This window comes from Gopherus evgoodei, chromosome 4, assembly GCF_007399415.2.
Source record: "Gopherus evgoodei ecotype Sinaloan lineage chromosome 4, rGopEvg1_v1.p, whole genome shotgun sequence".
Classification (NCBI taxonomy): Eukaryota; Metazoa; Chordata; order Testudines; family Testudinidae; genus Gopherus; species Gopherus evgoodei.
This window is the reverse complement of record NC_044325.1, coordinates 137,210,574-137,234,117: the sequence shown is the minus strand read 5'-3', so window position 1 is coordinate 137,234,117 and position 23,544 is coordinate 137,210,574. Positions and strand designations below refer to the sequence as shown.

Sequence of the window (23,544 nt, the reverse complement as noted above, 5' to 3'; positions counted from 1 at the left end):
GCAGGGGTTCTTGAACAGTGGGTCACAACCCCATTTTAGACATGCTGGGGCACAGGACCAAAGCCCGAGCCCCAGTACCCAGGGCCAAAGCCCAACAGCTTCAGCTGTGGCAGGATTCAGGTTACAGGCCCCCTTCCTTGGGCTGAAGCCCTTGGGCTTTAGGATATACCCACTGCTGGCAACAGGGCTTGGATTTTGGCCGCCCTGGCCCAGGGTGGTGGGGCTCAGGCTTTGGTCCCCCCTCCTGGGGTCATGTAGTCATTTTTATTGTCAAAAGGGGGTCATGGTGAAATGAAACTTGAGAACCTGTATAACAGTAAGGAAATCTCTATATGCCTCAGTGAAGGCTCCCTATTAGGGACTGATAAAGGGATTATTAAATGGAAACCTGTGGCAAAGTTTGGCACATGGCTATTTAAAGGGGACAACTATTATAGCAATGTCTTCATGTTTTCTATTTCGGAAGCTAGGAAAATAAAGATTTTATCTGCCTAGATCACACAACACGGCACATGAATGGGGTCTCAAGACTAAATGTGTTAACCCTGGGCTCCCTACTCTCCAGAATACAAAAATTAATGGACAGACAATGGCTCTGAATGAACAAGTTACCAAGGGAACATACCAGGAATAGAATAGATGTGGGTTATTAAATAATCTGTTTTATTGTACGGCATTTACAAAGAAAAAAGACAATGCACTCAAGTAGAAAGAATAAAAATGTATTTTCCTTCAGGTTTTAGACGAACACAGTGAGTACAAATCCTTTAGTGAGCACTTTATGGCAATTTGGAAGTTTAGTGAACCCCAAGTGAGCGAGCACAAGGGACAAGACTGAATCCTGACAGTTGCCTCTGTGTCTTCAACCCACAAGCTGGCTCTTTTACTGAGATAGAGGAAAAAGTCCTCTTCTGGTGGTGATGGGGGAACGGATACCTCAGAACCTAATGTGCAGACCCCTCTATGAGTATCTCATTCCTTTAGGTCAGCCAGGTTGCAGAAGTGCACGAGCAGAGTGAGTTCTAGTGGTGCCACCAGAAGTTCCATTCACCCTGCCAAAAAGTCTTCACAGTATTAAAACAGAAGGTAAGTAATACACAGTCCAGTCCTGTCTGTAATCCCTTTGCAACAGAAAAAGAAGCGACTCTTGGAGCTGGGGGAAGGAATTCCAGATTTCAGGAAAATCATTCAGCAGTTTTAAACTGTTTTGGTATACTTCCTTTAATCTTAGATTATGCATAGAGAACCTGACTTAAGAACCCCTAAATGGACATGCAGTATGGATTTCATCAATGGCCTAGTCGGTGTTAGACTGGACAAGCAAGAAAATATAGGGCAAGATGGTTATACCTTTAAAGTGGATTAAATAAGGACACCAGCTTTTGCGGATGGAAGGTTGTTATAAACTGAGATCTCAAACATACACACACACACACACGAGTGACATGTAACAGCCTGACTGGCAGCTTTGGTGTTACTGTCTCAAATAGTGCCTTCTTGGCCTTCTGGGAGTTCCAGAGTCCTGAGGCAGCTTCTGTCCTCTGAGAATTTCTTGATCCCAAAGGCCTGTTTGGTCCGTGGTGAGGAAGGGCTGTTCAAGTCCCTACCCTGCCAAAACCTTGCTTTAGAGTAGGATGCAATGAATCTGTAATCACTTAGGAAAGCCTAGGAGAGACACATCGTAAAACTAGCAAACACTACAATGCTTTAACTTTGAATTAAAATAACTGCCCCCACAAACCTCCTTTACACCCAGCCCTCTCTGAAAAGTTTAAAAACCTTACGTAATATTCTCCTGGGACACCCATATTTGGGGTGATTCTATGAAACAGAAGCTGACCCTATGTCTACAGGAAAAAGCCAAACCATGTAGTTCACTTGTCCTTGTGTTAATCCCCAAGTACTCAATCGTCTCAGAAAACAACAGGCAATCCCATTTGGGGAAGTTACTTCTAAAGGCCAGCACCTAAGGCAAGCTAACAGTAGAAATCTTTACATTAAGCTTTGGAAATGTGGTGTTTCGAAGTCAGGGAACACAGTGTGGCTGTGACACACAGATATGACCAGCCCCTCTTCGCAACTGAATGGTCAAAATAAAGTACATCCCATCTTCCAGACTGAATACCAACTGCTCACTGATGCAATGACAACTTTAGGCAAGGCAAAGGAAGTGCCAGTATGGGGTGGGGGTGAGTGGGGGGGAATACAGCTCACTCAAATGTCTAGGAAGAGTTGCCTGCAGCCTAACTACCACTCTGCCAGCAAAGCAAGCACACATCTATTCTGAAGATTGTGCATTTAATCAGTTCCAGCTTTTGCTTTTTTATTTTCCATGTGATGTTTTAGTCCAAGGGTTCAGGCATTTGAGGGAGCATAGCATGTTTCACTGAATTCAGAAACTAATCTGAACACTGGGAAAAAATAATGGTATTAAAAATAGTTTTTAAATACAGCTTTCCAGAGGATTCAGCGGCTAAAACTAAAGAAATTATTTGACTGGAAAGAAGTCACCCAAGAAACACAACAGACACCTAGGGATGGGTGGAGGATTTCAAGTTAGCTGTTCCACATGGAGTTATCACCCAGGTATCAATCTGCCATTTCTCATCCTCCTGCTAGCTACTCGACCTGCAGTGGAAAATTGACTCCCAGAGTCAGTGAGCTAAGGATGGAGTCACAGATCTTCATATCCCCTTCATGGGTGTAATTTAGTTAAGGGAGCATACACTAATGCCGATCAGCTCACGCCTACACTAACAGGTAAGAGTCTCAGGGGCCACTTTGTATTCCAGTCAGTCAATTAATCTTTGGCAAAGCACAATCAAGGCAAAGCTCACAGGATGCCCACTGGCTGAGAAGAGAGTCTCCACTTAAATAAGCAAACTCAACTGAAGAGGTTAAATTTATCTAAAATCTCTGAAGCCTTGGAGGAAGAGCTTCACACTGAAAAGGAACAAGAGGAAAAAAATGGATATGGGGAGGGACAGTTGGAACAGCTGGGTGTACGTATGCTATACTGTAAACCAGAGTGTAGGGCTGTGGTGTTGCCTTGAAGCCCTAGGAGTTAAGCCAGGGGTGCCTGAGACACTCAGCTGCTGTAGCCCGTTTCTCTGGAATCAGCTCCAGCATAGGTAATAAGAAGTCTGTGAATGCAGCTGCCTCATCTTGGGACCACTCATATTTCTCCACTAGAACTTCAAAAAGGCCCCAGGGTTTCAGTTTGGTGATGTGTTTCAGATCACCTGAAAAACAAAAAAGACATCAGCAGTAAGTCACCAATGGTACCAGACTGGCTTACTAAGTTACTCCAGATAGGAATCAGGACTCCAGTATCTCTTTGGTAAATGCTGTCTAGGGGGGTAAAGGGTTGAATTTTAACCACCTAAGTTTCTCTCTTTATAAAGCTGCCCTTGGAGGTCAGCCAGTTTTAGAAGAGGTACTTGAAAGAAGGTCCTCTCTCTCTCCTCCTACTTCTGCCCCATGGTTTCCATACAACATGATTAGTCACTATAACTGGGGGAAAAAAACCCCACAAACACAAGGCCACTTACTATTTGTACTGACTTGCAGACATTCAGAACCAGTCTGAGGGGAGAGGTTCTGCATGTAGCAGACAGGTGCTTCCTGTTCAGACTGCTAAACGTGAAGGCTGCCTGACAGCACAGAGAACAAAACACTTCAGTCCTCATGCTCTGCCCAAAGGAGAGAAGACTGATGCATTTTAACCAGTAATAGCTTTAAAAAGCCCTCATCATGCCAGAAAAGTATTACCCTTGTTAAGAGATTCTCGGCCTGGTTAATACTATTCTGCCAGTTTCCTATTGCTCGGCAGAGTATTGTTTCCTCAAATAGTGTTGTATCATTTCAGAAATCCATGGAAGAACAATCTTTGGGGTTTGAAACAGCATCTCTCAATATTCATGACCACAGGGTACTGCTGCTCTGGTAGAATTAGATTACTAGGCCAGGCGCTGAGCAAAGCTGTCTAGACAAAGGAACTCAAAAGCATGTTAAAGCCATTACTTGATAAAAACTGACTGTATGATGCCAAATCAGCGCTCTCCAACCTGCTTATGGCTGAGATGAAGAGCACTGGTATGCACTCAGTAGCCAGATAAGAACACATACAAAGCAGCACCTTGGTCTTGTGGGGATCTTTGGTGCAGCAGCCAGGAGATTAATGGCTTTGCTGTGGTCTATATAGTTACCTGGTAGTTCCAGCAACAGGCATTAGGGCACTCCTAGAAAAAACTTGCTGTTTCCTTTTACCTTTTTTGGTGAAAAACTCCTTGGAATATTTTCCTGCCACAATGAGCTTGCGAGGTATTTTCCCCAGAAGTTCTATGATCAATGCAATGTGATCTGCGCGTTCCAAAACATTTCAGAAAGAAGAGAGACATACATAACAGATATCAATACAAGGCACTCCATACAGAGCAACAGCTCTGGATACTGACAGAGAGAGCAGCATGCACACCTCCATTTGGAAAACTTGTCATTCTTGTTTTCTTCACTAACTGGGAGGGAACAGATGAAGTCCAGAGTTCAATTCCTCCACTAAGAGAATCCTTGGATTGTAGTTCCCAACACTCTAGGAACTCAGGGACCTGGGGAACCCTATTCTCCATTGATAGGTGGGCTGGTGTGGAACAAAAAACTGGTGTGGATGCTCCGTCTCCTGATTGTCTGCATCCCTGGTGCCTGGAGGAGGAAAGGGTGGGGGAAAAATACTACCTCTGTGATCGAAGAGCTCCTGTGAATATTTCCCACATAGGGCAAAGTGCCTTGGAATTCTGCCTAGCAGCTCTACAATATGCGCAATGTGGTCTAAAACAGAAGGGGAAGAAGAGTAAAATAAAAGGGACAGAAAGATGGGAGAAAGGACAAGTGGCTGTAAAAGGCTTATTTCAACAACAATCTTGTGGGACAGAGGAGCTGTTTAGAGGTGATCTGCTGAAGGGGAAGGAATTTGAACTTTATGATGTATAAAGGGCAGGTGTGTTACACTTAGAAATATCAGGAATATCAAGTTTGGTGTCTCAGTTATGCTGGAGGATTCCTCGGAGTCCAAAGAATTACACTGGAGGCAGTCACTCCTCAACTGAAGAGACATGGGTGCCTGAAAGGTTGAGCGCTTTTCCTCAAAGTGTTTGAAATTTGAGTTAAAACCAAATTTTAAACAGAAACTAAAACCCTTTCAGTTCACACTACTCTGATTTCAGTCCTGTGATAGACAGCAGTGTAGGCTAGGATAAGGCACTAGGCTGAGACTGAGAATTAGGTTTGCTTTCAGTTCTGTCACTGAACTGCTTTGCCAGTGTCAGCGTTTAAGGCCAGAAGAGATCTAGTACAGGCGGCCAGACATCACAGGCTACCTACACCCATGCACTAAAGCCAACAATGTAATTTAGACCAAAGCATTACAGTCCACAGGAGACAAGACAATCATGTGCCACAGGCAAGTCACTTCACATCTCTTTGCTTCCTCTTCCATCCTTGTCTATTCAAGTTGCAAGTGCTTCAGGAACTCTCATCATGCATGCTACATATATTACGTGGTAGCACAAGGAGGCCGGACCTTTTTTGGAGCCTCTACACTCTACTGTTAATACAACTAACATAATCTCACTAGCTTTCTATCTGCCTGAAAAGTCCTGCAGCAAACGAAAAACCCTGATCAACCCTAACCAGGGTAGACAAGACCTGATATTTATAATGTAAAGCAAGCAGAACATTTCTAAACACCTTTGAGGCCTTTATACACTATAAAGAATAAAAGAGCAACATGTCTCCCTTTGCAGGTGACTTTTAAACAAGACTATATTCAGAGTGAAAAGAGAGAAAAAAGGAGCAGATATAAATTGATCACTTTATAAACTGCAGTTATGGGATAACCAAAAAACCCGCAGACCAGATAGAAAGCTTGTGATCTTTGGAGTGCTTATCAGAACCCCTGCCTACTGAACTGGGCTCGAAATGTCATAAGAGGCTTGCATGAAAATTTCTCAACTTGATCCAAGCAAACTTTCCCCCCTGGAAAACTGTGCTCTGGAATGTTTGGAAGAGGTTCTGTCACTGAAGCAGATTTGGCATTTTCCAATGCCTACTAAGACTACTCGGAGACTCTTAGATCAGGGGGATTTATATATATTACACACACCAGCTGTGTGATGTGATGGTGCTTTTCCACATACAGACTGCACCCATTAAAGGTGTCAAGGGAATTTACTGGTGTAACTAGATGCCTCTTAACCAATTCAGAGACATTCGGACCAACCCAAGAAATGCAGAAAAACAAATCCAACTTGCTACAAAAATGTGAAATGAAGTTTACTTGTTAAACTAAACATGGATTTTAAGACATTACTACTCCTAGGGAGTTTTACTGATAGGTACTAAAGTGACAAAAATAGCAGCTGCACCATGAATTCTTTATAAGTCCGTTGAGAGAAAGTGACCAAGTTACACAATAACGTGAGTTATTTCTTCAGTGTATGCAGTACAGAGCAAATGGCTACAGAGCGCCGGAACCAAATGGTAGAGGCACAAGAAATGTTCTTTATGTCTAAGCTACTGGGAAATGGAATGAAATATTAGCTAATTCCACTGCTCTTGTAAGGTCTGTCTATTTAAAGTGTGAAACAAAGCCAACAGTTGTCAATGAAACTATCCATGATTAATGTTACAGGTATGGTGCTGAGCATCTTACTAGACAAAGCGTCATTTTTTTAATAAAAATTGTACTTCTGAACAAAGTCTTATACTGTCTCCTCAAAATTCAGAGCTCTGAAATGAACACAGGCCATTTATAGCTCAGCAGCACACCCATTACCTGTATATTCTAAAACGGGCAAGAGAAAGTTAAGGTAACACTAGGAAAGGCTACACTGATTGGCTAATAGCTAAAAGTTCCCATTACATTGCTTATTTATATGTAAAATTTTCCACTTGTTACAATAGCATGTTTCTAACATTTAGAGATGGTCACTTTATTTACCTTTCTTTGAGACAACTTGGTCCAGTGGCAGACGTACTCAGACAACTTGTATTCTATTCCCTGCTCTACCCCTGGCCTGCGGTGAGCTATTGGGAAAGTCACTTTCCCCATCAGTAAGTGAGGATAAAGGGATTTACACATGGAGTTCCACAGATGAAAAGCACTAATCAAGAGGTATTTATATTATAAATAGTGCAGTGTCATTTGTGTTTGTGGAGGTACTACTAGGTCTTTAATCCATGTCTAATGCTGACTCAGAGGGTCAATAGCTTAATTAAGCACATTTGGAATAGGGAATCTTAAATCAGAGATTATGTACATATTCTACAACAGACAAGCGACAGATCAGGAGCAGAGGAAAATGATTAAAGCTGTTTAGATCATATTAATTCTGAGCAGGAAGGTACCCATCTTAAAACAGATGTGAAAGAGGCAGAAGTAAAGACAAGGGAGTGTTTCTTAGGTATCAAGTAACAGAAACTGAACCTTTACTGTTTAGTGCCTGAAATTAAAGCCTCAAGTTTCCCTTCAGTACAATTAAGATGGGGCTTCTTTACTCAAGCAAGCAGACTTGTATCCAAGCAAGGAGCCTCTGCTTCAGTGACTCAACAGAAAGCTCTCTCCATCCAGGGAACACCCAACAACCCCTTCGCTGGTATTCCGTTTTAAAAGGTTAGACAGCTAGAGAGACTCACCTTCATCCCGGGAATAGTCTTCTCCAGAGTGGGGCTCAAACAGGTAGTCTCCTGTGGCTAGTTCAAAGGCCTAAACAAGAAAAAGTAATGTGTTGAATCGTTTTCAAGTTATCACTGTTAGACATACGTATGAGTACTGCAGAGTAGATGTGGCATTTTGGATGCGAGAGGGAAATAATTACTTGTAAAACCTGGAAAGACATTAAGATCTATTCTGAACTTTCGTGATGAAGGCACTGCCCACTGCCATACATTACAACAGATCCATTAGTGTATCTCATAAGATCATCTCACTAAGCAAATCTGGATCATGGCAAAATGAAGCATCAATAAGATGAAGTTCAACTATTAAAATACTGTACATAACCAAGAATTCACCAGCTTGACTCCCAGATTGGACTTGGCTTTGGTAGCTAGCTATCAAAAGCATGTAGGATATTTGAGCTCAAAAGCAGTTTTCATGATGCTTCCTCCAAAAAGGCGATTTTCCCCAAGGTCAAGGATCTTTTCAACCACCTTCCAAGCACATTTTCTCCAATTCTCTACTTTAGATTTAAAGACACAGAATTATGCAGCACTGTATAACTTTTAAATCTTCTCTATGCAGCCCACAGTCTGAGCCAGTGCAAGACAGTGTTTCCTGGCTGTCCTGATCACAAATTATATTTGTTTTACGCTGCCTCCAAACTTTAGATTTTCGATGTGCTGCAGATTTTTTCTGATTAAGAATGAAGCTGCATTTTCTACAGTGTTCATATCTTAAGAGCTTGTTTAGTGTCTTTAGACAATTGTACTAAGGGCCCTCTATACTTTGAATATGGAACATGCTGCAGAATCCTCTCGCCACTGACTGTGCTCTCCCATCTTAGCTTTTATTTATAAATAAAATAAGTTTGTGGTTCTGTTGGCTGTAAAGATGCCCAAAAGCGAACAAAGTGTAAACTGACCATTTTCCTCCTGAGTCAGCAGAAAGCCTGGAACAACAGGATTATTGAACTAAAATTGGGTGTTAAATCTGGAATATAATTTAACACATCACCAACAACTGCTTTAAAAGAGGCACCCACATATAGTGAGCTCCTCCCACAACCTCAAACTGCTTCAGATGTTCTCTCAATCGCAAAGACCCTGAAGTCCCCTTAGCGAACTGTCTCAGTCTCCAGCTTCTCTTCAACTGTGTTTGTATATCATGTATTAAGCCTCAGTATAAGAATTTACAATATACTGAAAGTATGAAATCTGAAGGCAGTGTGAAACAGAAATCAAAACAAATGAGTCACCATACTGAACTGGCTCAGGTTGTGGGCTGTATAAGGAAAATTTAGAAGGGTACTTCTACAAATTCTGAGGTTGCTGCCACATTCAGGTCTAATGTGCTGCACAGAACATGGCGACTTGGCTATAAACCTTTAGTTTTAAATAGCATGTTGAAAATACAACAGGGAGTGCTCTCTAGAGATATCACATCAGCGTCCCCATGACAAATGAAATCAGATACCAACCAAAATCATTTGGTGCCTGGTCAATTTAAGATAAGCAAAGAAAAAAAGCAGATACTGACAAAGAAGAGAAGAAAAAAATATTCTTTAAAGTGCCATTATAGCTAGAGACTATCACGTTAGGAACTCCGAGTCACATCAGTGTTGTTTTATTGACCACAAGTACCATACAGGGAACAAATGCATTGCATTCTGTTCTGCCTCACTCACTAGGAGCACAGCTTGCTTTCCAGAAGGCAGGGATGAGCTCATGAAATCGTATTTGCTAAGCTTACCAATCAAAAACAAGCTCTGAATAAAAATAAAATACTGAAGGGAGCAAAAAAGATCAAGGAGAAATTTGTAGTCAGTAGCTAGACCTCACCAAAAGTGTGGTTTTTTTAAATTAAAGATAAGTGCTATATTCAACATTTGCCAATCATCATAAGAAGTCTTTTTGTCACCTCAACTTTACTCATAGAATGTGAGAAAATTCATAACAAGACTTGGGATGTATGACAGTGTCTCAAAATATATAAAATATTGACTTAAAGCCAGATGCAGTAGAGAAACTTAGAGGCTGAGAAAGGCAGCTGTAAAGCCAGTGTGGGGAGAGAAAACACTAGGTTGTCTTCCAGAATTATGCATATGTTTGTATGTCATGCAGCATAAATCACAAAATTAGAGGCAGTATATGGAACACATCCTTTGCTACAGGATGCTGGCTTCCAAAGGGCAACAACTATGCTGTGCACAACATAAATAGAGGCAGAGTCGCATAAGCTGCGCCACTCCGAGGTGGTTTAAGAAGCTCTGCCTGAGGTATGGGCACATAGGATTTACCAACCCTAGAAACTGGCTGGCTGCTTTGCTTTAAGCCCTGGCTATTTTTGCTGGAGCCAGCAAAAATGATTGTTGTCCACCAAGTACACAGCACGCTGGAATTTCCCAGAATTCTCCGCAGCCACTGAATGTTGAGGGTCCACTCTGCATGACTAAACTCACCATACAGGCTGTGCTCCAAATATCAGCAGGGGTGTTATACCCAGATCCTATCAGCACCTCCAGGGACCGGTACTGCCTTGTCTGAATGTCCTCAGTGAAGTGCTTGTGCTAAATAAAAAAAATAAATAAATAAAAGGGTGCTTTATTAACTGGTTGAAATCTCTAAAGGGAGAGAATCCTTCAACTAAGACCAGAGAGGTGCTATTTACAGAGATCTCACAGATGAAACATGACAGACTGGTTTTTACATCTCAATTAAACAGTTTCTTAAATTTCAACAAATGATTAAAATGCCCTAGCCAGAGGCACTTTTCCTTAGACAAAATAGCCGGACAATTCAGATGACGGCAAACAATAGCAGCAGCGGGGCAGAACACCAGTTTTAAAGTTGAACTACAACAGTGTGATGAATGTTACCAAGTGACTTGTGACAGGTAACCTATTTTACGTCTCTCAGACACTGACAGCTTCTGTCAGACAAGACGATGTACAGCCTAAACATTAGGAACCACGTTTAAAAATGGGACGTATTTCACAGCTATTAGTTTATGTGCTAATGCTAGCGGATCAAGGATTCAAGTTGACACTAAATCATGATAATGCGAAGTTCAGGTGAATGACATTTTGTAAACAAAGTTAATAACCTATATTAATATACCCAGACAGATACATTTCTATTTTAATCACTACCGAAAAGCAGTTGTTAGTTACTTCAGAAGTCCAACCTTCCCCCTTACTAGAGGGTGTGTGGCAGCAGCTACCTAAAGCAGAGCAGTAGAGCTCTTCTAGGGTATTGCCTCATCAGCAGTTGCAATTCAAAACAGAGGATCCTGAACTTAGGACCTTTCAAGGGAGTAAAGACAGTTCTAAACTGTTTTGCTATTAAAAATAATTTAAATAGACGTTCTTTCCTGTTTTGAGTTTTCAAACAGATTTAGCAGCACTACAGTACAGCCTTTAAAGGCCAAAATAGTTTCTTTACAGTTTATCTTACATGCTTAGGAATCACAAATGAAATGATTCACTCAGAGCGTATGATTTGACAAGCTGCAAAACTAGCTGCAACAAGGCACAGTAGAGGAACATCAGAAGGACTGTCTAAAACTTAATACAAGGATTAGGTTATCCCTCATGACATTGCAGGTGAGCTGTAGACGTTTTTCACCTTTTATTTTTAAGTAAATAATAGAGATTGGGGGGGCAGGGTTTGAAGGCAAAGTCAACTGGAAACAGATTAGTAGCTTTGGTCACTCAGTACTGAAAGGTTTACACTTACCACCCAGCAGGCATTTCCTAGGTCAGCTATCTTCACTTTGAGCTTATCTGCATTCCTGGGCTCAAGGGGATTAAGGAGAAAATTCCCAGCAGTGGATTTTCCTAAAAGCAATATGCACAACAGCTGATTAAATCCACATGGACAGGGCCACCATCTGCCACCCAAACCCCACAGGCATCATTCTATGCATGAAGGATAAGGGTCAATGATCAGAACTATCCCCCAGTTTAGCTACTAGCCATCAACTCTAGTCAACATCTGTTAACACCACAGGCACCCCCAGAAGGGCATTAAGATAGTAAACTGATCTAATTACTATATTCTGCCCAGTATACACATGTGCAAAAGCTCCTCCTCCTGTATTGCACAATAAAGATACTGAAATGCTAGCATAACAGAGCATGTGCAAGTGCAGGAAGATGGCTGCTTCTCCGAGCTCTGCTAGCTTGGCTTTAACAGTTTTTCATTAAGACTGGTTCTTTGACAGTGCTGACACCAGCAGAATTTAGAAAGCTTCCTGCAGCACTGATAGTGTCTAAAAGATCCTTAACCTATCAGAACCTAAGGAAGCCTTCTTTAAAGTTACACGGGTTACATTCCAAGGATTGCAGCACTGCTTCCCATAGCAGCGCTGCCAACGGCTGCGAAGCTGAAAATGTACGGTTAGAACAAGCCAAGATGGATATACTGGAGAAATAAATTGAGGAAAAAAATCATTAAACTACCTCTAGTAAGGATTCCTAAATGCACTGGGAAAGGCAGTTCTGAGAAATGATGCGTGTCTAGTAACCAGAGGCATCAACAGACTCAGTCCAGGCTGCGTTTTGACACTTTGATGAATGAGTTTTAATACTTTGTTGCATTTCTTTTTTAGCTCTTATATTCACCTACATTTCCCTGGTAGCATTTTAATGGGGGTAATGCTACAAGATAATTTAGCAGAGAAGTACAGGGATTGTTCTCAGTTCCTATTTTGGGCTGAGATTTTTGACTTGACCCTGACTCAATGGTTTAATTGAGGGACCTATGTGATTTAAATTATACCAAGTCACACCTTTGGGTATAGGTTTCAGAGTGGTAACTGTGTTAGTCTGTATCAGCAAAAAGAACGAGGAGTCCTTGTGGCACCTTAAAGACTAATAAATTTATTTGGGCATAAGCTTTTGTGGGCTAAAATCCACTTCATCAGAAGCATGTATGCATCTGATGAAGTGGGTTTTAGCCCACAAAACCTTTGGGTATGTCTCTAAAGAATGTTTCTCCATTTTATACAATCTGCCAACAAACTAATTTTATAGTATGTTATCTCTGTTATAACCCTATAACAGACCTAATCTTTCCTCCTTACAAGTTTAACAAATCTATCCCTCCCCCACTTGCACTTTTGTTGAAATGCATTTATCTTTCTGGAAGGGATTACTACTTAAGGAACTTATGCTAGAAAAAACGCCAAGCAATTCCTTGCAAGGAAAGTTAATTTTGGGCCCTGTCACAGCAAAAACTGAGATGTCAATACAAGCTTTTCTACATACCCTATATTCTGTCAGCCTCTTCTCTCACTCCAGTTCAGGTATCTGATGCAACTTTGGGTTGAGCAGGCATGGATTCCAGAGTATGTAAAACTGTAACCTAGCACGCTTATTCAATTCTTTATTTACAATATGGTTCTTTATGTACAGATATTTAAAAACAAGATAGATATCTGAACGAGAGTGAGGGAGCAGAGGGAATGTTCCCATTTAAGGCATGACTATGATAATAAACAAACATACTTGTTAAAGAAAGTAACTGGATGCTTTTTAAAGCAGGAAAGGACAGAATTAATCTGATGAGAACGCAAGGTAGCAGTTTACACACTCTGGAATCAATCACATCAAAAGGCAGAACTGCCTGTCAACCCAAGGTTGCAACAGTGGAATCCCCAAAGGTAGATCAGAGTGGAGACTGCTGTTCGGACAGGGCTCAGAGATGTCCTCAGGCAGTCAGGTCAGCCAATATAAAGCCCCCTATTAATGTCACATTACAGACTACAAAGGACAGCTCTTCTAAAAGGGAGGGTTTCTCTCTTGCACAAGGGTCCTCTGGTACCTTTGTTCTCAGATGGGCCATTATTCTCATTCTCATCCTCTGAGGGTATCTCTGCACGTATACTCTCTTGCAACTGGCTGATCTCCTGCTCACTGAACGATTGCTCTTCACTTGAAGTTGGCTGATATACCATGGAATCTAGCACCTCAGAAATTAAGGGCACGCATGAGTCCGACATTACTTCTCGCGACCTGTTCTCAGAGTCTCCGTTACGCTGGCTGTAATTACAGCTATGGAAGCCGTCCTCTTCCTGTGCCAGAGGGTGCTCATCACAGTCATTGGCATTATGAAGGTCCTCCTCAAGCCTCCCAGACCTTTGGTTGCTGGAGTCTGAGAAGGCAGTCATCTGTACCACGCCGTTGCAGTTGATTTCGGGTATGCATTTTTCCATGCTGCCTTCCATTAGGATAGTTTGCTCTTGTACATGGGCTACTTCATCTAAGGAAAGGGAAAAGAAAAAGAACCAGAAGACTCTTAAGGGACAGGGAAACATAACACATGGACTGAGTAACAGCTATAGCAAGCCCAAAAATCTAGCACATTCACACAGAACAGCTGAATGCAATGCTTCTTTAATCCACTTATACCAGCACTAGACTTCCTGGTCCCTGCTCAGACTCAGGCTTGGTCTACTCTTAAGTTAGGGGAACACAGCCACGTCAGTAAGTGGTGTGAAAAAAAAAAAAAGCCTAACTCCTGACTGACGTCACTACGTGAACAGAAGTGTTCTTTGGCTGACATAGCTACAATATGGGTCAGGTCGGCATAGCAAATGTTTGGGGAGGTGGTGTTTGTACACTGATGGAAAAACCCCTTCTGTCAGCACAGACTGCATCTACGCTATGATGTTATACTGGCATAGCTATGGTAGAATTGCCTCCGCCTGGTCTGCACCTAAAAACGTAGGTAAACCTAACTACATTGCTCAGGGCTGTGCAAAATGTCATGCGCCATGTGGCGTAGTTAGGTTGACCTAACCCCATTGCTGACAAAGCCAGGTAAATGGAAGAATTCCTGTACTGATCTCTTTACAGTCTTGTGATGGGGTGGGGGGTGGATTTACTATGAGACAGAAAAATGCCTTCCATCATTGTAAGTGTCTGCGCTAGAGCACTTGCAATGTAGACTAATATCCACAGCATGGATACAGTGTTAGTGGAATGCGGTGGCAATTCAATTGCAGATCAGTGTCCAGCATTCAAGGCCTGATCACCACATGCTGCAGAGATGTACACTGCAATTTTAACAGTGGGCTGAAGGAATGTTACTGTGCTTCAGTTTAAACACACCCACCCCCTGCCCATGTGATATTCTGGATCCATACCCAGCTTTCCTTGTACCCCTTCAACAGGTGGGCTCTCTTTTAAGAGCATCTCAAGAGAGTTCTGAGCTTCTTCCTGCTCTTCAGGCTGTGTTTGTACAGGGCTTGCCTCCTTCTCCATCTCCTCTATCTCCTGCATTCGCTTCTCCAGTAGTTCCGCCTGCCGTTTCTGCTTTTTCTTCAATTTTTTTTTCTTATTCTTTGACATTTTGTCAGCCTGCAGGGAAATGGCAGACAACTCTCACATCTGGCTTGGTATTTATTCCAATAAAACACCAAGCTACAGTCAGGTTTTAGTTTTTAGTGAATTCTTTCAGAGCTTGTGTGAAGTTTTCACCTGACAACCCTGGAGATTGAAAAGTCCTGTCTGTCCACACAACAGATCCCACAGCTGAGAAGGCCTTCACCTACTGCCAAGCCAATGGGCTTCAGCCCTGATCTGAGAAAGCCATCCTCGTAGGAAGGAAAGGAGTTCAGTATCCATAACCCATGCAATCCTGGGACCATCCACTGGGAATGCCATGACAGGTGTCAATCCTGGTGGCTTTTGAGATGTGTACTCTGATGATGTAACCTCTCTCTCACAGGCCAAATGCCCATTAGATAGCAACAGCTTTGTCACAGTACATGGAACAGATTCAAATCTGCAAAATAGCTGACATTACTGAAGATCACTTGGAACTTTTAAAAGCTCCACCCCACTTGGGCCACTTTATAGTTAATGAGGCGGCATGCTATTAACAATTGATGATGCTCTAAGAACACTGAACTCTGGAAAGTGCTAGTGATCTTGAGAAGCTGGTACTGCACAACTACTGTTACTGGTCATCCTTCTGTGACTAGCTATACCTGTAACACAGGAATTTAAATGTTCAGTGTGTTGAGTAAACAGTCATACATTGAACTTTTTCACACTTCAAGTTATTCTATTTGGGTCTCAAAGTGGGATTCCCTACCACTTAGCGTATTATAGAACAAAAGCACAGAACAATTCTAAACAAGCTGTACACCTGAATGTATGTAGACAGCACACATTTACACTTGCTTATAAAGGAAGAAAAAAAGTTACCATACTTACTGGTTTGGGCTGGGGTGCAGTACTCACTGGAAGAGAAAGAAATAAGTTAGCATGCTTGTATTATAAATTGCAATCACAGTGTGGTAAAAATATCACATGAGCAAAAATAAAAAGGAAGATTGGAAGCCAGGAACGTCTTCCACAGAGCCCAATGTGTTTCCCTGTGGATACTAGGTACTGTTGAAATGTAAAGCTGTACTGGAAAGAATAAATGGTGATTGCTTCCTTCTCTCCCTATGTATATAGGTAATACATCAGTGTCTTATTTCTATATGGACTAGTAACAAAACTCAAGTGCATCCTCCAATTCTGAAAGCCTCAATTCTCAAAAGAGGGATAGCAGCAACCTACCAGAAAGAATATACTGCAGAACATTTGTTAGGTGAGTCAAGCTTCAATTACCAGACTGGACAGCAGACTCACTTAATTAGTGACAGAAAAAGGGCACGTAAAGTGTGTAACAGCATGATAGGATATTTGCTTCATGTCTTGTGCACCTTGCTTAAGCCAAGATGTCAGCTGGGACCTTGGCAGTCAGAATACCAAAACCGCGAGGGAGCCGATTCGCTTAGCCAGCCCAAGCTGTACTGTGTTGGCCTCAGTCAGGCTGCACTTCGCATATAGTAGAGACTGCCAGCGACCAACAGTTCCTGGGGACTGTGCACTGGCAGATATGAAGATGCTAAGGAGAATTGTTTAGAACGTATGTGGAGACTTCAAACAAGAATGAAGCCTGGCCTCTGCCATAAAATAGATATTGCATTCACACAACAGGGAAACCACTTCTATCGGTTTAATCTCCTTTCAGGCCTGCCCCGCAAGATGGTAAATGGGTAGTGCTCGTGTTATTTAATCAAGAGTTTGCCAAAATACATTCACAGAATTGTATAAGGAAAGGAATCTTCCACTTTCTAGAGCACTCAAGGAGGTAAGGATTTATAGAACATATCCGAGTGCTGACCCACCACATGCACTCAAAACAGTGCTTAAGAAAATAACACATATAGTAGACTGAGCATGCTTTACAAATGACCATTTTACCACCTAATCTATGTCAGACCAACATTAAAAGCAGATGTCAATGATCATGTACGTTGTTTTTACACTGGTAAGCTTCTTGCGGGAACACATGACTAGTACTGCAGTTTACGACTGGCTTTATAGAAATGATTTGCAATACTGTTTCTTTGCTTCACAATACTGAGACAAGAACTAGAGAATTTTCCCTTGTCAGGTCAGTTACAATCTCTTTGGACTCCGGAAGTTTTCCACAGAAAAGGCACCTGCAGAGCCAGAAGGAGGGGGTGCCCCAGATCTCTGCCATTCTGTTGCTTCTGCAGCCAGCCTGCGGATGTACTGTTCATTTACACATAGCAGAATGTTCTCGGGTTTAATATCTGTATGGATGATCCGACACTTTGTGTGCAAGTAATCCAGACCCTGCAGAACCTGCACATAGGAGAGAAGAAAACAGATATTCAAGAGATGCACAAAATGAGCAAACCAGATGTGAAAGGGTGAGAAAATAATCAAAGTTCTATAGTTATCTAGGTAAACAGGAAGTTTTTAAGTTAAACCTCAGGCTATTATCCTGGAGTATGGTTACTACTGAGTTAAAAGGAAGTTTGCATACAACTTAACTAGGCAATTACAAAATGCTATTTTCGCCTCTATTCCTCAACCTACAGGTACTTAAGGATTAATTCCCTTGAATTTTAATACTCTAAGGCTTCTCCCTCCCATCTGACTCCCCAGAAACATTTTCCCCTTCGTTATTTACAAGGGGAAGAGTACATGGTCCTCCTCCTCCCCCCATAAACAAGTGCTGCAGGCACTGAAGAGTGAGCTTATAAAACTATAAAGGGAACTACTCATTGTGGGGAAAGGGGAGAGGACTTACCTTCCCCCAAGGGCCAACAAGATTTGGAGGGGAAGAGGGGGTAAAAAGCCAAGCCAGCCAGTTTTGTGCTGTTAAGTTTAAATGGTTATAGCTAGCACACAGGAATTTATGTTACGCACACACACTGTTCAAAGCAGACCTCCTCAGCTAAACTGAACGCAGGTACTGAGCACTGAAACCACTTATTTTAGTTATTTTATGAAAACATGTACCACTATGAATTTGTCTTCAAGTCTCATTCCCTGCATTTGATGGAAAAGCAATTATAGTCACAAAACAGTTCTCACTGGGGTAAGGGTACTAATTCAGTGAAAGCTGGAACGTGCCTGCTGGATGATTCTTTTGACACAGGGGAGTGGAAGGCCCTGGTAATTTGACTTGATGATCCACTTCAGGAGATGATGCCCTAGAACTTCAAACACCATACAGATATCTGCAGTAGGGTCAAGGAGAAAGAGGGACATCCTGACCCAAGGAGCCCCCAGAATTCTTAGATAGTGCTGAAAATAAATCTAACCCCAAGAAACCACCTCTGCCACCTGATGTTGCAGCTCCTACCAACTCCCTTTCCTTCTCAGCACAGGTAGCTGTCTAGGTATTTGGAGCAGCAAATGAGAAAGAAAACAATGACCGGTACTGTTAGCAGCAACATAAAAACTTAAAATAACTAAGAATGCAGCTCGTTTGGAGCAATGGTGTTATCATAGCAGTAATAGCAAATTCTGGGAAGAGGCCATCTGTACAATGGGCTATGTCTGAACTGCTGGTAGCATTTAAACACTGCCTAGCTGAGCAGACAAATTCTCAAATGATCTTGGCTCTCAGCCCAGATCTCTTTATGAACTCTGACCAAAGAACTGAATTCTCAATCCATAGATCAAGCAACGTTATTCTCTCCCAGCTTTTTTCCTAAAGCTACTTTCACTTTTCACGGGCTCGATCTTCAACACTGTTTGTGTTTCACAGGTAAAAATGGTGTAACCTTATGAGGCCACTTCTTAGACAGATTCAATATTAAGAATTTGCTGTTCTAAAGCCTAGCTCTTGATATTATTAAAGTTCATGATATTATTTTTCTTCATCTCATAGGTAGTGTGTATATGCATTCTTCTTGCCTGAATTTAAAGCAACATTGAAGGAGCTGCATCAAGTCAAAATTAGACTAAGACACTTCTTTTTACACAAAGAAAAGATTAACAGGAATGTTTCCATCACTTTCTCTGAGGCAATTGACTGAGCTGCTCTGATTTTGTGCTCTCTAGAGAATATCCTTTCCCACTTCAGCTAAGCAGCAGAGCTGGATTTTATTCATAGCCCAGTCCTGCATTTTCCTTTAGGTATAAACTTTAGAAAGCTTACCATCTAGGGTCGGATTTTCCCTGTGCAATATACCACTGACTCCCAGTGAGGTAAATGAAAGTCACTCTTTCTGCAAAGGAGGGATGTAGGGTACAAAGAAAAGTTCTGGGGCCAGAATTCTAGTAACATACTTTATGGAGAACCCTAGCAAAGTGCTTCATGTCACAAAGAACACTTGAGAGTCTGCCTTTGTTCTTGATACTACAAACATACAGAGGATCTTTGACAATCCAATATTAAGAGTTCCCAAGCAGGTCATAAGGTTGACCTTCAGAAACTCTATTAGGGCTGTAAAGCTGCCAAAGCAGACCCTCTTAGTTAGAAGCTGACCTATGCTGCTAAATTGCAAGCCTACAGTTTGCACTCAGCACCAGCAGACAAATCTTTGATCTTGTGAAATGCTTTAGTCAGGGATTTTAATAAAAGGCTGCATGTGGCCTGGTCAAGGATGAAAAAGGAAAACCCCAAGGGGCTGTGCCATTCAGCTCTAATCAAGCGCAGTCATGCTGTCTTGCATATTAAATCATGACTCCACAACATTGTCCTTCACACTCTACGTGGTGATGGATTATTCTAGGCCTATGATCTGCAGGGAGCTATAAGGCCCACTGGGAGAGGACTGTTTTATTGGAGACTTGCTTTGGACAGTAAAACGGCTGTGTGGATATTGTTCGCCTCCCACTGGCAAGAGAGCTGCATAGGAAACTCCCACACTAATTCAATTGTGCTCTGTTATTTGTTCTATAAAAGGATACGGGAGCCATTCACTCCTGAGATCTTGAAGTCATCTAATAACTGAACCACCATCTCTCTATTTGGATCATTAGGGTCAGTGTTGCGGACCTGCGTGGAGGAAGATAAGGAACATGAGATAATCAATTCCTGGGCTAGACATCACTGGGTGTGTAACACATTTCCCCTTCTCCTCAGGGGAAAAGTGGGAGCTGTGCTAAGCAGTGCTGGTGGATCCCAGAACGGTGCATACCTTCCTCCAACCTTCCCTACAATCCATTAACTAGCACATAACATGAATATTTTATCATCTGACCAATAAAACTTAAATGAAAAGCATAGCCACCAGCTCTGGGAGGTGCAAAGTGAACATTAGGAGGCACAGAGTTTCAATTATTGTATGACCATCAGAGACTACCATGAATACTGGTGATGACCAAGTCCCATGGAGGAGATAAAATAGCACCATGTAAAAGAGGTTAAAACCTGGACAGTGTTCCTTAAATCAATCTGTCAGGTTTGCTTACTTTTACCACTTTATGGATCAAACAAAAATAGGACCCACCAGAGACTACACTAGTCAGTTAGGTCTGTAACACACCCTCATGTACTGTGGAACCAAGAGATGATCCTTAAGTTCAGGATCCATTTTCCAGACTGAGTGGGGTATTAACTCTGAAAATGGACAAAGCTGAACAGAGCTTTCTGCCTTCAGGCACTCACCGATTTCAGCAGTTTGATTTCATCCAGTGCTGTTTCTGTATAGTGCTCAGCACTCTTCACTACTTTCATCGCCACAAACCTTTTCCCCCTTAAACACAGACATAGCAAGTTAGTGATAAGTGGTCTCCTATTCAAAGAGGCCATCTCCAGAATTCTCTTAATTCACTGGCATGCAATACCCGGTTATTAAGGATTGTTTCCTTAGTAACACAGGAAGATAAGCTCCAATTCACTCATGTGAAAACTGTCTGTACGGCTCTTACAAAACCTAGTTAGTTTTCCTTGCCTTATACATTTAACGCAAACTACACCTTGACTGGCCTGAAGTGCTGGAACAGAAACAGCTGAACACACAAAGTATTCTTTCTACACCCATGCATGCAATATAAAATGTTAATACCTGTGCACATGCTAATGCAATAATCTTTTCTGACATTGTACGCACAATACATGTAAGATAAGAGAAGTCTGCTAGTCTTATCTGTGCAAAGATTATCTACTCTGGATTCCTGGCAGAAATGCCAGCAAAAGAACAAAAGCCTTACTGAATGTCCCAAGATAGCCACACCGTGGAAAAGTGCCCCCATCCTAGTTTCCGGATCACATGGTATCGCCCATTGAATAGATCTCCTATTTTCACAAGATGATAACCACCTGGAAGAAGTAAATGGGAAGTTATCAGTTCAAACCATCATATGGATGTCAAAGAACAGACAGGTGGAGCACGAACCAAGGCTTAGGAAAAATTCACTCAACACATTTTGATAGGCACATGCATGTTTTCTCCATGTGAATGCTGCTAGAGTAGCCTCACTGTTTCCTCTTTGGCATTTTGTAAAAAACCCACTAAGTTTATATGAAAATAAATATGCTCCAATTAAAGTTGACCTAGAATGATTTACTATGAAGGTGCTTTTACAGACAAAAAAGGAGTTCATGCTAGTGTCAGGAATGAATCTCTTCCTACCCCAGTGGTGGGAAATCTCCAAACTGGACCAAGCTATAAATCTCTGAAAACTGTTTGCCGATGCTGAGCAGACACGTGTTAAGAGTTCGGCAGCTAACTTCTCTGAAGATTTCAGATGCACTGAGCATGAGCCATCCCCACACAGCTCCTGCGTAGGCTGGACTGCACATGTACTATCCGCACCAGCAATGAGCATGATTCATTCCAGGATTGATTAGAACTTTCCCAAAACTGCTCCTCTTGATTGCTAGAGGGAGCTGAGGCATCAGACCCCAGAACAGAGAGCAGGGATATTGTCTCTCCTGTATTCCCAATGTCCCCTCTCCTGGTGTCTGGGCAGCATGGGAGAAGAAAGTAGCATAACTGAAATATGCGGAGGGATGAAAAGCCAGGGACAGGGAAACTAAAGGCAGCCGGAGGGGACAGGGGCAGAGGGGTCTCTGTAACCATTACAACATACGACCCTATAGAACTTGGAATTGAATCCTGGATTCCAGAGTCCAACATACCTGCCAATGACAAGTATCGGTGGAAACCCCCTAGAAAAAAGTGTACATTTCATCTCCCTCTAGTGGCTGATCCACAAAGATGACAGCCTGCTACTGCTATCAGCTACTCTATTAGCTTAAGTGGCAGAAGTCTGTGCTGTGGATCTAAAGGGTCCAACCATTCTCATGACCCATGTAGGAGTCCAGCTCCTTTTCAAAATGATGTTTTTATGCATCTTCTTGTGTTAAAAGAAGATTAAATCAGGCACTAAGAATTTAGAAAATGCTATAATTAAAATTTCCTCTGCAACATTTCTTTGGTCCCCTTATGCGTATGCACTGAAAGTCTTTAGTAACATGATCACATAAGTGACAAAGAGTCCTGTGGCATCTTATAGACTAACGGACGTTTTGGAGCATAAGCTTTTGTGGGTGAATACTCACTTCATACTATTTTCCCCCCCCCCACAAAATTTCTGCCTCATCCAATGCACAAAATGGATGTTTCTCAGGGATTAAATCACAACTGTGTAGTGAATGAGACTGTTGTCTGTAGAACCCCTCTCTCATTTTGCTGCAGAATTGGAGTAAAGTGTTGTGAAGGAGGCAGGAGACTGCAGGGAGGGAAAGGATAGCTAAGGAATTTGAATGCCACTTTGGAGAAGTGAATTCTCTCTGTTTCTGCCATAAGGTTTCAATAACATACTGGGCAAGTCACTTAAAATGAGCTCTCTCATAAGTGGCTATTAATTTGTTCTTCATTTTCTGAGTACACAATTAGAGATACCCAGGGCTTGAGCTGGAGAAGTGCTGAGCACTCTGCTGCAACTGAAGGCAATGGAGATCTATTCTAAATAGATCAAGTGCTATAAACCCCCTAAGAACTCTGGGGAAAAAATCAGACCCTAGTGGTCTCAAATTAGGCACTCAAATTAGCGGATACTTTTGGCCTTAATCTCTGTGCCTCAGTTCCTCATCCATAATATGGGGATACCACCACCTTATCTCAAAGGTGTTGTGATGATAAATTATTTGGAAACACTCATTCTATGGTGATTAAGTAAACAGCCCACAAGGAAATTAATAAATTCTGTATTCAGGACAGGGTCTGAAGGGTGTGCAGTAAATAAGATAAAGACACCACTGAATAGTAAGGATAAGATAAAATATTCAGTAACTATCCATACAGTGAGCAACATCCAATCCCGTGTACTGAATGAGACGTGGGCCTGTGGAAAAAAGTGTGATCATAATTCAAGACTGTTACAATACACATGCACAAGGGGGCTGGAATTAATGTTGCATGGACAACCTTATTTCTGGCATTTCTTAACTTTTGAAAGCGTGACTTCTCACTCTTAACATTCCTTTTAAGACAGGTGTTTGTAATTAAGTCTATTTAACAGTTTGTCAATGTTTCTACTGTTTTTTACCTGG

General features: G+C 41.9%; 1 protein-coding gene across 6 annotated transcripts in view; it reads right to left on the bottom strand.

The window, feature by feature from the left end:
* Nucleotides 1–642: 642 nt before the first annotated feature.
* The window catches only part of SRPK1 (SRSF protein kinase 1), a 49,567-nt gene continuing 26,665 nt past the window's right edge, over nucleotides 643–23,544 (bottom strand). For 2 of the 6 annotated variants that reach the window (XM_030561260.1, XM_030561262.1), the window contains 14 exons: nucleotides 21,198–21,306; nucleotides 20,653–20,740; nucleotides 19,953–20,040; nucleotides 18,165–18,271; nucleotides 17,222–17,387; nucleotides 15,939–15,964; nucleotides 14,864–15,077; nucleotides 13,540–13,977; nucleotides 11,452–11,552; nucleotides 10,176–10,283; nucleotides 7,693–7,762; nucleotides 4,735–4,827; nucleotides 4,270–4,362; nucleotides 643–3,242 (listed from right to left, as the gene is read on the bottom strand). In XM_030561260.1, coding sequence (XP_030417120.1) covers nucleotides 3,058–3,242; nucleotides 4,270–4,362; nucleotides 4,735–4,827; nucleotides 7,693–7,762; nucleotides 10,176–10,283; nucleotides 11,452–11,552; nucleotides 13,540–13,977; nucleotides 14,864–15,077; nucleotides 15,939–15,964; nucleotides 17,222–17,387; nucleotides 18,165–18,271; nucleotides 19,953–20,040; nucleotides 20,653–20,740; nucleotides 21,198–21,306 — 1,886 coding nt within the window. In that variant the 3' untranslated portion in view covers nucleotides 643–3,057. The other 4 variants (XM_030561261.1, XM_030561266.1, XM_030561265.1 and 1 more) reach the window with 4 other exon arrangements.